Source organism: Topomyia yanbarensis, chromosome 3, assembly GCF_030247195.1.
Source record: "Topomyia yanbarensis strain Yona2022 chromosome 3, ASM3024719v1, whole genome shotgun sequence".
NCBI classification, from domain to species: Eukaryota; Metazoa; Arthropoda; class Insecta; order Diptera; family Culicidae; genus Topomyia; species Topomyia yanbarensis.
Genome location: NC_080672.1, coordinates 256,835,742 through 256,849,525, shown reverse-complemented (window position 1 = coordinate 256,849,525; position 13,784 = coordinate 256,835,742). Strand labels below are relative to the sequence as shown.

At 37.6% G+C, this 13,784-nt stretch overlaps 1 protein-coding gene across 1 annotated transcript; it reads left to right on the top strand.

The window, feature by feature from the left end:
• Positions 1 to 4,492: 4,492 nt before the first annotated feature.
• LOC131687882 (chitotriosidase-1-like) lies at positions 4,493 to 8,711 on the top strand. Its single transcript, XM_058971972.1, has 3 exons — positions 4,493 to 5,016; positions 7,831 to 8,344; positions 8,400 to 8,711. The coding sequence occupies exons 1-3, from the start codon at positions 4,493 to 4,495 to the stop codon at positions 8,604 to 8,606; spliced, it is 1,245 nt and encodes a 414-aa protein (XP_058827955.1). The 3' UTR covers positions 8,607 to 8,711.
• The last annotated feature ends 5,073 nt before the right edge of the window (positions 8,712 to 13,784 follow it).

Genomic DNA, 13,784 nt, shown 5'->3' with positions numbered 1-13,784 from the left:
AATTAACTCTGGCATTTTTCAACCGATTTTTATGTTAAGTTAGGGGCTAGATACAGAACTAAATGATGTTCTCTCAAAATTTTCATTAAAACAAATATATTTTTTATAAAAATTTTTTAGCAATTTTCATATTTTCCATGAAAAAATCGAAAAATAATGGTAATTTTCATATTGCTGTCCCAAAACTCTCTAGCAAAATATCACATAACAAAACAATATAGCATAGCATACCACTGGTAAGGTAATTTCTTCTTCTTTTCAAAACAATAAAAAATTGAAAATCGGTTGAAAATGGCAGCGTAGCTAATTTTTGGATGCCAAAAGTCCCAGAAAATAATTAGTCTAGGTGTTTGCGTTTCGACCTCGTCTCTTCAGAACCACGGCACTTGACCAATGCACCGGGCTGACGCTAAGTCCAAAATTGGAAACACTACTTGTGAACACATTGAACGACTTCTACCTTACGATGTCCCGTAAACCAATTTTCTCCTTAGGGAGTAATATGGGTCATTCCACGCGAAGTGATCAAGGCACGTGTAATCGACCTTCACGGATTTGAACCAAATTTGGAGGATATAGGATTGGCCAATATACAAAAACTCAAATTTTTGTGTTAATTGAACCACCCCTCGGGTCATGGGAGCACCCCCCGTTTTGGCAAATTGCCAAAACCCTTGATTTCCTTTTGATCATATCTCCGGTTCATTTTACTCTAGAATCAAACCACAAAATGGCTTTTGAAGAAAATTGTTCAAGGAGTCTAGAAAAAAAATAATTATTTAGTGGTAGTGCTGCCAACTATGCGATTTTTTTCAGTTAAATAGAAAAAGTTAATTTTTCTCTCAATACATATATTTTAATTTTGAAAATTCTAATGCCATCGAGTTCCTCAGACATTTTTACATAAAAATCACTTATAATCTCAATATAATTTGAGCGGATCCTGAGATACACCGTTTTGAAGAGAAAAAGCCGCAATTTCCCATATAAAATCCCAAGTGCGCAACACCAAAAAACCAACTTGAGTATTCTGAGTTCAAACATAATTTTTCGTGAAGTAGACGAGAATTGATGAAAAACTACGTTTTTGGTTTGCTTCTAGCAGATCAGGGTCGATTTTTATGACCGTTTGAAGATTTTTTCAATATTGGCCAATAAAAATGAATTTTTATATGAGAAAATGCGAGTTTTTCCCTTCAAAACGGTATATCTCAGGATGCGCTCATATTATATTGAGATGATAAGGGTTTTACATTTCTTAGAAAAGAAATGTATAGAATTCGCTCAAACTTTCAAGATTTTTTTCGAGACCCGGAGGGCCGAGTCTTATATACCAATCGACTCAGATCGACGAGTTGGGACAATGTCTGTGTGTGTATGTAACGGATAAACTCTCATTCGTGTTTCTCAGCAATGGCTGAACCGATCTTATCCAAACTAATTTTAAATGAAAGGCCTATCACCCAGACAGAAAGCTATTAAATGGTTTTTGATTCTGATGTTTAGTTTCTAAGATATGAATGTTTGAAGGTGCAAAAATCGCGCTTTGTGCAGTTTTTTTAAATTTGCTGCCGAAATTGACAACGTAACTGAACAATTTATATATTTTTAGAAAGCTTATGCGAATACCTTTCGAACGAAATCGAATTATAATTAAAAGAGATATTCAACATTGATTGTGGACAAAAGATTTTTATCATTTTCCATAGGTGGAAATAAGACCAAAACATTATTATTAGTGCCAAAACGGATATTTTTATGTCAATAGTATCTTCGAAGAATTTAAAGCATACAATATGCCCTTTCTTCTGGTCTTTTGATTTTACTGATTAATTCCCCTACGAGTGAGATATTTTCATAAATTTTCTTGCAAGTGATTGTATTGAAAAAATGCCTTCAGCAAATTTGTAGGTCTCATTTTTGCGAATATCTTTACTGAAGACATCAAATACTTATTTCGAATACTTTAAAAGTTATGGCTTATTGTTTGTGGATTACCCTTTGTCGTTCAATATAGTAGGGGAGCCCGGGACTAGTTGGCGGTTGGGGTAAGTTGGCGGATTCTCTTTTTCTCTGTTTCTATTAGACATATAGTGCTGCCTCTTCTTGTGTACCTCAAGTTCTGTGAAACCCGTTATCCAATATGCTTTTGTTGCAAAACGTTTTGTTTGCTGGAAGTTGTGGGTGATATTGTGTTTTCGAGCATACCAAGTAAATTTTCTAAATTTTAAATACTTTGCGTTATTTAGGGTGATTTTCAATCTATTTCCCGAATTATTCTATTTTTCGATAGCGCGTGAAAAGAACTTTCAGTATCCGTATAGAAATTACATCTATCTACAAACAAAAGTTATTTTTTAAATAGTTTTTAATAAAATATGCGGTTGGGGTAAGTTGGCGGTGCTGCACGCGGGGCAAGTTGGCGGTCAAAAAGTCATCAAAAAAATTTTATTTCTGGAATTCACTCCAAAGTATGAAAATCTTTTTTTGTGTATCTCGCCAATGTAGGAGACATTTATTCAGACCAATAGCATGAAGAATTTCGAAAATTTGCTTTTGAATAGGGAATACGCGTCAAAGTCAAAATGCCGGGGTATTGAAATTGAAATATAATAGCAAATGTCGGTTAATATACAGTTTTCTCGAAAAGACATTTTGCGCGTTCCAAAAAGACACTTGAAGTAATTGAATCTCCATTTGATTGCTTAGTTTTTGGCGTATCCTCACATACCGCCAACTTATCCACATATTTTTGTCTCTAGAAATGGAAACAATGCATCAAACACTTTTTAAAAAATCAGAGATATTGCCAACAGTCTGCTCTTTCATGCCAAGTGTTCTATTTTGCAAGATCTACCTACATCAAAGCGGTGAAAATTGAAAACTGAAAACCCCGCCAACTAGCCCCGGTCTCCCCTAATAATCCATTTAAATGAGCCAAATTGTGGTGGATACGGACCTAAAATAAAGCATAAATAAAAGAGTCAGCATAAATCGATATTCAGGTGAGCAGGTGAGTATGCGATAGCGATTTATGCTGCGTGAGCAAAAAGTGTCACGTAGCCACCGCGCTAACTTGGTTCGCGATAAGTTAAAAGATTAAATAAAATTAGTTCGACTCTAGACGCGAGTAAGTCAATACCCAAGTATATATCACACCAAATCATGGCGATCCTGCCAGGAGCAGGAATGTTTGTTAAATTGCTTCAAATACCGTGCGGCAAGACTCAATGTTTAGACATTGTTAAAAAGCGAAAATAGTGAACGAACACGAATGAGTACCGATATATTGCCAAGTGATTTCGTCCGCCGAAAACCAGCCCATACCAACGATTAATTCACTGTCAGGGGAATTAATCGTTGGTATGGGCTGGTTTTCGGCGAGTATCTCGCCGTGAGCAGTACCACCAATAGTACTAACTCATCAATAACAGCGCAAACGGTTGCGCTGTGCACCTTAGCTGTTGTGGCCGTTGGTTACTTAGCAGTTAAATTACTAGTAAACTACACCGGCAGCAAACTGAACGTTTGGCTGAACGGGCAGCACGGGTAGCAACCCTGCCTGTATAAATTGAAAGAATAAGTAATAAATTTTCGAAGCATGGCTGACGAACTGGTATAGGAGTGCCAAAGATTTTTTCAACGCGAGCGAAGCTTTTGGGACCGAATGACTAGGCAGCGAGAAAACTGTTCGCGAGTAGCAGCAAAAAAAACCTCCGTGATAACCAAAAACGTGTACCGGAAAATGAGGAATGCGTGAATGATAATCAGACATGTGTAGCATTGTCATCTAATAAGGAGCAGTGATATAGTTTAATCGTTTATAATCGCTAATTTATGGATGAGTATCTCCTCAAAGAGGAAAGCATACGTAAGCTATTAAAGGTGATTACCGCACCTGGTACGCAGAGCTATGGAGTAAAAAAAGGGACAATTCTGCGGAGCGTTGCCGGCTTGAAAAAAATTGTAATAACAGTAGATAACACAGATATAACCGAAAAATTTATCGTTTTTAATAATTTTGTGAAGAATTTCTTTTTAGATTTAGAAAAATGCCAACAGGAAGGAAAAGCTAAAGAAGAAAAGCTAGATAACTGTATATAAGCTAGATTTAGGTGTGGTCATCCGAATAGTGGATAAATATGATGGGAATGCAGCCAGCCTTCAATCATGGCTGGATAATGTTGACGTACTCCGTGCAGACGATCCACTCGTCCCAGAAGAAAATGTTATGACTTTTTTAAAATCACGTCTAGTCGGTGCCACACGTGGATCTCTTGAAAACACTCGAACGATAGAGGAAGCTAAAAATGTTCTTAAAGCAAAGTTCGCAATCCAGCTTACACCAATAGCGGTTGAAGCTGAATTGCGCATGCTAAAACAGAAAAATAAAACAATATCTGAATTTAGCGTAGAAGTAGAAAAACTTTCTACCAAGCTAGCAGCGGCATGGGTCTCGAAAGGTCCACCTTTTACTACCGAAGCTTCGGCAATGCCGGTGGTAGAGCCCATTGCCATACATACTTTTATAAACGGTCTTAAAGACCAATCGGCCGCATACCTGGTTAAATCCAGAAATCTAAAAACATTAGTAGGTGCACTTTCCGATGCGCTAGAAGTACAGCCATCAAGTTCGTCTTTTGAACCTGTATTTTGGGCTCGAGGACGTTATCAAAATTCGTTTTCTAACTATAACCGAGGCCAAGGACATCGAGGTGGCCGAGGTAATAATCACAATAACAATCGTGGATATCATAATAGTGGTAACAATAACCAACATAACAACAATCACAATAATAACTATAGGAATGGTTACAATGGTTACAATCGTGGCAACCGACGTAATAATTATCATAATAGTGGACACCAGAACCAAAATTACAACAACCGTAATAACAACAATAACAATGATAATGGTAATAGAAACAACAATCAGCATAGAAATGCAAATATGGCTGAAGAAAAGCCAGAGGAGCAACCTCGAGAAGAGGTAAATGTAGGAGAGTTTTTTTGCGAGTAATTTGAGTAGCGAAAGAGCTTTCAGATTAAATTTTAAAATTGATAATAAAAATTTCCCTTTGATAGTTGACAGTGGGCAGTGTCTACTAGGCAAGCGTCACTTAACGGAAAAGTTACAAGCGCACATAAATTCATCACAGACCATTGAGGTGCGTGGTGTAAACGGAGCCACCACCACCCTAGGAACTGTGAGTACTTTTTTGGAATACAATGGTTTAGTGTATCCTATAACATTTAATATTATGGACAATTTACCCTCAAGAGTAACGAGAATAATAGGCACGAATTTTTTGAGAAAATTCGATGCAAAAATAGATTTTAAAAATTTTCAACTGACATTGAGAGAACCTCGATTCGAGGAAAACTTCATAATTTAGATGAACAATTTCTCCGAATTTGATTCAAATCCGTGAAGGTCGATGTCAAGTTTGCATCTTTTATTGATCACTTCGCGTGGAATGACCCATATAGCATTTGTTAGCATTCGCCTCCTTAGCTGAAAACAAGGTTCCATTTCAGTAGGTCTCATCAGCAAACAGAACCTCTTCACCTACAGGACATCGAAAGGCAGAAGTCGTTTGGTGTGTTCACAACACAAGTAGTGTTTCCAATTTTGGACTTAGCGTCAGCCCGGTGCATTGGTCAAGAGCCGTGGTTCTGAAGAGACAAAGTCGAAGCGCAAGCACCTGGACTAATTATAGTTAGGTTTTCTGCCCTTCATGCATAAAGACGGTTTCAAACCAATTTTCTCCCAGAAAATAGTTTTTTTGTTATATATGGAGATTTCGGGAGCAATATTTTTCAACCATTGCTTTGTGTTGCATTTGATGAGATCTATTACCTATACTAGGTTACTTGAAAATTACAAAATCACCGTAGCACCGTGTAGTTGCTAATCCACCTAAAAAGATATTTGGAAAGCTCAGAATGAAATGTAGCATCCACTTTACACTAATGGGGTCATCACTGAAAAGCAGGATGCGTAAGCTCCAGATAACCGAAAGATAATAAGAATACATGAGGTGATGGTTGTACCGAAACAAAAAGTCAAGAGGCAATTCATTTCTTTTTCGACTGTACCTTCTAGTGCACTGCTGGAACTAAGCCTTTCCTTTAACGTAGTGTTATAACATTTTTCGTCGATTTTAATATTGGGAGTTAGACAATTATTTCAACACTTGAAGGGTATGATGAATTATGTTTTCATGGATCCCAATCGAGGTTATTTCTACTCGATCAGCCTAGACGGGACACTAACCCATTATTTCCCATTCGTAGCGTATGTGCCAGTGCAATGTAAATCCTTTAAACGACAGTGTATTATAAAAAGCTTACAAGTGGCTTTTGCTAGAGGATGAATTTATAAGCCATTACCCGCGAAAGTAGGTTGCGTACTATTCATATTAACTATAAAATCCTCGCTCATTTGCATCACAGAACTGCAAGAGCTTGCACCATCGGCATCAGAAAATCTTTTTCAATAGTGTGGCGACAGTTCGTAGTGGAAAATAAGTAATATTTTTTAGTCCGTTATGTGGCCTATTGCACTGCTAGTTTTAGGAATATTTATTCCAATCTCTAGTGCTCAAAGTAAGGGAACTTAAATTGGATTAACAAAATTGAACAAATAATATACTTTCAGAGAACACTGTGTGTTAGGTTGGTACTTGGGGATACTATGCCCCAGATCATGTTCGTTTCGATATCGATGACATCAACCCACTTTTGTGTACTCACCTCATATACGAATTTTTCGATAAAAACACAAACGGTACAATAGAGTACAGCGATCTGCGCTTGGACATGGAGGAAAACTCGAGCCGGGATCACATCAAACGTTTTAACGCGCTCAAAGTACTGAATCCCACAATGAAAACATTGGCTGCTGTAAGAGGTTGGGACGAAGAATCCCGGAAATTCTCGGCTGCTGCGACCAATCATCCTCTACGGCGGACATTCATTCAGGATGCAATCGATTTTTGTAAACGGCACAATTTTGATGGTGTGGACTCCGCGCATTGTTCCTGGAAAATTCATTCTGTTTATTGTTTAGAGCAGTGGTTTTCAACCTTTTCCGTTATATGTACCCCTTTCCGAATACTGATCACCATGATGTACCCCTTTCTGAAAATTGTTTATAATCATTACCCTGTCAGAAAAAAAAAATTCCAATTGGTTGAAAACGCTAATTTCATAATCAAAGACGTGTTCCTGAGTACTCTCAGTAAGTATCTCAATTCTTATTATACTGAAACAAATGTTCAACGGGATTATATGATAACAAGTAAAATGTCCCGTACAATTCACTCCCTTCAATACTCTAATTTACCCCTGGGGGTGAATTCACCCCCGGTTGAAAATCACTGTTTTAGAGATTATGCTGTGCTTCGCAAAAAAACGGAAAAAACTTCAACTTAGAAAGCTTGGAAAAGCGGCAATCTTTGAAGATGAAAACAAACAGTTTTTTATCACACCGTAAGGAAGAACTACATGAAAATCAATCAACAGTAGTCTACTAATGCCTCAAATACATTGATTCATATTCATGAAGATTTTGATGTGAGAAAAAACAGCTTCTTTCGTTTTCAAAGAAGGTCGCTTTTGAGGCATTCTCAGTTGAGCCTTAAAGGGTTGTATACAAGACACGACCACGGTGATATTAAAAATTAAGCCTTTTTCAAGACCGCGGTTATATTCGATTTTTGCACGATTTTAAGGAAATTAATTATAGTGATGGAAATGCGAATAATTATACTATGAATTCCATTTGGAAAAATATACACTGATAATACAACAATTATATTTTTACAGTTTCGATCGCGAAGGTTTGATTCTGAGTGCAGCTGTTGCATCAACACAATTTATCGCAGAGAAGTTCTACGACATCAAACGAGTTTCAGCTGCTTTGCGCTTTCTGAACATTATGACTTTCGATATGCATGGTGCCTGGGATAACTATTGTGGTTTGAATTCGCCTTTGTATGAAGGATCGGCAGACAAGACCGACATCCAGAAGCAGTTGAACGTGAATGCAAGTATTCACTATTGGCTTTCACAAGGCACTCCGAAGGAGAAAATAATATTGGGTATTCCACTGTTCGGCAGATCTTTCACCCTCGTCAACCCTGACGATAACCAAATTGGAGCTGCCACGATTGGTCCTGGCATTGCAGGTCAATACTCCAGGAAGCCAGGAGTGATAGGCTACAACGAATTCTGCGAGAAGCAACAATCTGAACTGTGGCTGACGCACTTCAACGAAGAACAAAAGGGCGTTTATGCTACTAGAGGCAATCAATGGGTTAGTTATGAGATCGCACTAAAGGTATCTTATTCAGTTTTTTATCCTATCAATGAGTTTTACTATGATATTTGAATAGATGAAATATCTGTTGAATATGGACCTCGGCGGAGCAATGGTATGGGCTTTGGAAAGTGACGATTTCCTGGGTGTGTGCAACGATTCAAATTATGTCTTGATGAACACCATATACCGTGCTTTACACAATGGCACTGAGGCACCTACTGTTCCCTACAATTCCTGCAACATCTACTACGACATTGACTTCGGCATCTGTAACTCCTAATTAATGTTCTACAAAGGGGATGTTTTCGAGTCCAAACTCGTATCAAGAATACTATAATTGCATGAGCGATGGTCGACGTTTCGACTTTGCCTGTCCAGAAGGATTATGGTTTGAACCGGTGTATAATTTCTGTAACTGGACCGAACAAGTAAATTGTGATTCATTAAAGAGGTTTTGAATAAATGTGGGTAGTAACTTTTCAATTAATATAGGGTAATAAGCACAATTTCGCCGTTTCTATTATAACCATATCCATTTGAAGCCGTGTGTAGCAGTATCTGCCGTCTTTGTTTGTTGGTATGTTAGTCTACAAATATAACTATTTATCTTTGCAATGTTGAAAGATTCATAATGTTGCATCTGAATTTGTCAAAAATCGTCGTAGATGACAAAAAAATTCATGGTTTACACCATAGCGAACAGACATATAAGCACAGAGAACAGACATATAAGCTAGAACAAACTTTCCCGAAAAACCTGTGTAAACTTTCAAATGAAAATACGTTGAAAATCGCCATCGCATACAGGTTCGCATGCGTGAGTCACCATTTTATCCAAGTTTGCATACAAGTACCGAATAGCGATATTGCTGTCCGATCGAAGTACCGACCAGTGGCAAGTTGCTACTTGCTGTTGTCATTTCAAAGCGACAGTTTTATTTCTTACACACGTTGAAAACCTGACTTGTAAGTCAGTTCTCAGTGCTAGAACGAGCTTTCCGAAAAACGTGTGTAAACATTTAAATGAAAATACGTTGAAAAGCACCATCGCACACCGGTTTGCATGCGTGAGTTATTTTTGTATCCAACTTTGCGCGCAAGTACGATATAGGGTGAGGAGACTATTTTCGCCCTATTTCTATTGTCACCCTACCCATTTGAACCCGTTAGTTAGAGCAGAGTATGCCATCTTTGTTCAACGCATTGGCTCAAATGGTAGTGCAAAAATAGGAGCTTTCGATTCGAGTTTTCGTGGCGCTCAAACAGAATTATTTCCCCATTCTCCGGACATTTTTGATAATAATTTGGTTCTTGGAAACGAAGCAAGGATACTGATACCAATTTATGCGCCTTTCATCGATTGTAGGCTGCGTAATTAAAAGAATAGTGTAGCGCCCTACCTAATGGAGCCAAAATTAGGTCTTTACCCTATGGTAGTGATGGTTATGTCGTTTTAGCTTGAAGCGAAACTGGGTCAGTTTCGAACGAGGGATTGCCCTTCCTATGATCATTCTCAGGGATAGACCGTTCCAACATCAAATGATGGTCTTATCCAACTGATGATACGAGTTTTGGTTTTACGATTGGCCAGATCGACATTGCATCAATACTGCTTCAATTTCCAAAAAAACAGATTATTATAAACGAAATTAATTCAAACATAAAGTTTTGAATATAGAAACTGGCGATTTTAGCCTTTTTGAAGATCCCAAGGCGTTTGCCAACAATAATATAATTGTACACACATGCATACACCTTATGAAGATTATCATGAATTTGTTTGGGTTTTGTCAAATCAGCGACACTTCCCTTTGAGGCAGACCCTCGGTTTCTAACCCCAACTGCTGTCAAAATGTATGAACTGACAGTGGTTGGTGTTAGAACCTGACTAAAAAAACTCGATCGTTGCACCGGCTAGTGCCAAGTGTCTACACGCAAACGAAAAACTACCTAAAATTGAGTTGTTTTGACTCAATCGCGGGGTATCGTGCAGGAAGGTAAAATTCACAGTTTATAAAGAACAGTTGCGCAAAGACTGAAGCAAATCTACCTATTGAACACTCAAAACGTCTACCTATCGAACACGAAGAATAACAATGCTCGAATGCGTGGGGAGTATCGTTATTATGTGATTATAATTATGAGAAAATTCAATGATGTAATATTAACATTATTTAAAACCAGGAATATTTCGCTTAATGACAATAATTAAAAAATATATGTTCACTGATATTCAAATTTGGCACTATTTCAAACACCGGAACAGCTCTGGGTAGTTTTAATAATCTTCCACCGACAGTGGAAATATGAAGGTATTTCTCAAGTGCAGCTAAAATTTTGACAAATTTGTGTATGTATTCCACTTATTATGTACTTATTCAAATTTATCTTACGCTGCAAATTCGACTGTTTTTTGTCACACCCCAATCAGACGGCAAGCGGCAAAAATCAATGCATTTCGTTCTTAGTTGCGGATCAGTTGAGAACCGGAAAAAGCTTAAATTCTTTATACGATGTTATTTATCGTACTGATTTTTACAAAATAAAACTAAACACTTAATTTTAAATGCATAAAGTTAACTTCTAACTGAAGCGTTCGGATGAAGTCATTTGAAATTTAACTAAAAATAAAAGGTTGCCAAAATTTAAAAAAGACCAATGATTGGTCCAATGTTGCCAATCCTCTTTACGAAACTCTACTATTAAAAACTCTGGTAAAATTAGGTAAACCGTGTTGAAGGTAGTTTCCATCTAACTATGGCAAAAATCATAACTCAACCTTGAGTTCAATTTACTTAAATTTAAGTTGAATTTACCTAATTTTGAGTATACCTCAAACAACTCAAAAGTACCTTACTGCACGGAAGACCTCGACTGAGTCGAATCTCTTGTTTTGTCTTTGATAACACTAATACCCAGTTAAACTCATTCCGGAACCGGTTCGGATTTCTGAATAGAGTCAGTATGGATTCCAACTCAAATGCAACAACCGATTCCGACTCAATCGGTCTCAGAATCGGTTGTTGCATTTGAGTTGGAATCCATACTGACTCCATTCAGGATTCCGAATCAAATTCCAAATGGTTTGACCGGGTAAGTGCGAAAGTGACGCACAACTCAAAAGTACCTAAATTTAAGTTTAATGAACTGATTCTGTGGGTTGTTTTATTTTTGCGTGTACTTTCTAATGACATTTTCAAATAGGGTTATCACCAGACATTGTAATTCTCTCTCACTCACGCGAGAAGAGGCTTATCCGATGTCCAACTTTTCCGAGATAAGATGAGTCGCAAAATTCTCCGTCTCCACAAATAGCGTGAGAATAATTTTCCGAATATTTGTTTGATTTATTTGATTTTTTCCTTATCACCGGAGAAGGTGATAATATTTAAATTTCGTGAAAATCAATGAAAGCGTCAAAATATACACTTCATTTCAAAGAAAAGCGGCAAAGAAGCACCACAGACTTGTTTTTTCGTGTTTTGGAATAGCGATAGCAAGGCAGCGAGCGCAAAAAGCATACCGCGATAAACTCATTCGCTCATTCTCCGGCAGCACGTTGTGTTTATCCGGAGAAGTTGTGTGAGTGCCAATAACTTTACGTGTGAAAATGTGAGTTTTTATTGTCGCAGTAGCAAATTATCTGGACGCATTTACTCATATAGGGTTGCCACCCCTCCCTTTCATTTTTATTGGAATTAATTGATTCTTTACAAGATACTTAAAATGTCTAAGTAAACTATTACTCTGATTCAGATTTATTTTGCCTGACTAACCCTTCATTTCAAGGTGGCGAAGTTGGGTTCACCAAATATTGCTGATTAATTTCACAAAGTAATAAAAATGAAAAACAAATCAAATTTACTACAAATTAAGGAAAGTAATATTTCGTTAAATGCTACAATTGAAATGTAGCATCCCACTAAGTCGCTCAAAATGGTGCAAAAAGCTATTTTGCTGCAATTTTACCAAATCACTTCACTGTTAGTGGTGCTTATCACCAGCTGCACCAAGGTATGACAGATTTGTTCAAATCCAACTGACTAGGTCAACATCAAACGAGTTCTTCCGGTGTTGTACTCCTGCAGCGACCCTTAACTGTTGACTAAGAAGGTGAGTTTTGCCCCTTTGTTGCGACCTCTGGTGATGAATAACCGACCCCACAAAGTGCTTCCCATGTGATGCCGCAGCCTCCTTTGCTCTCCTTTTCCTGTCAGTTATGGAGGAGAGCAATACTCGTTTGGCTTATCCTCCACAGCGAGAGTAGCGGGTGCTTTTGTATTCTTGGCCCTTAGTCGGGGAATTGAAATACTACACCAGATTAAACCGACAAAACCGTTTTCAAACGTAAAAAATATACAGCTTTATTGTAACGTAGCAATAAAAAGCGATTAAAGTGCTCTAAAATGCCGAGCAATCGCTTTGATTCCAATTTCCGTCTAGTTCCACTCATAATGCACCACCCCCCAGGTCAGTGAAAATCTCCGGGTCAAAGCCTCTCCAGCGGTGGGAACCCTATACTTATATGAGCGATAAATGCAATAAGTGGTTATCACCTTTGGTGAGGCTTTCACTCGGAGGTTTTAACCTACCTGAGATAGGTTTCAAGAAAAACATTAGTAAACGCTGACCAAGTAAACCAGAAAGAAATTTGAATTAAAATAATTATACGTTAAGCATGGAAAGCATGGTCTAAGGGTTTGATTTATGTTATCGTTGTCGGGAATTCTTGTGTGGTATGGTTGTGTCATATTCGGTGTGAGGTTTTCGGATCGTGGGAAGCTATCTGTTTGAGGTGGGATGTAGCGTCGTAGGTTGGGGATTGTGTATAATGCCATTTGCTCAATTAGTATTATTGTTTGCGATATGGTTTAGTACGGGTATGGTACAGGTATAGTACACCATCCTCCTTAAGATCAAGGTATGATATAGTGAAATGAAGTCATAGCTTGATGTGGCTGTGTTGGGGTTGTTTGATATTTTGTTGCTAGGGGTGTATGTGTTCACGGTGTATTTATTAGAACAACTTTATGCAAAAAAATTCAGCATCTCTGAAACTTCGGAATATGAAAGAATGGACTTTCCCCTTTCATTTGAAACTAAGATCAAAATGATCCGTCGGGGGGTCCAGAGCAACTTTTTTTTTAAGTTTTTTTCGTAACAATATTGGTTTTACTACTCGAGTTAGTTCATATTTCTGTCCCTAGATGGTGCTTTAGACATTCGAAAAACACTAAATGTGAGAATTTGATAGAAAATTTAATTGTCTACAAGTTTGTTGACAACTAAAAATTGATCTGAAATCACCCGGCAAAGATTTTAACGAAGTTATATCTAAGATAGATTCACACGAGGCCTAGTGGTTTGGAAATATATTTTTTCGCACTTATTTCACTACCAAAAAATAATTGGGTTTAGTGACATGAAAATATTTGACGGGATTCATTACAACTTCTTC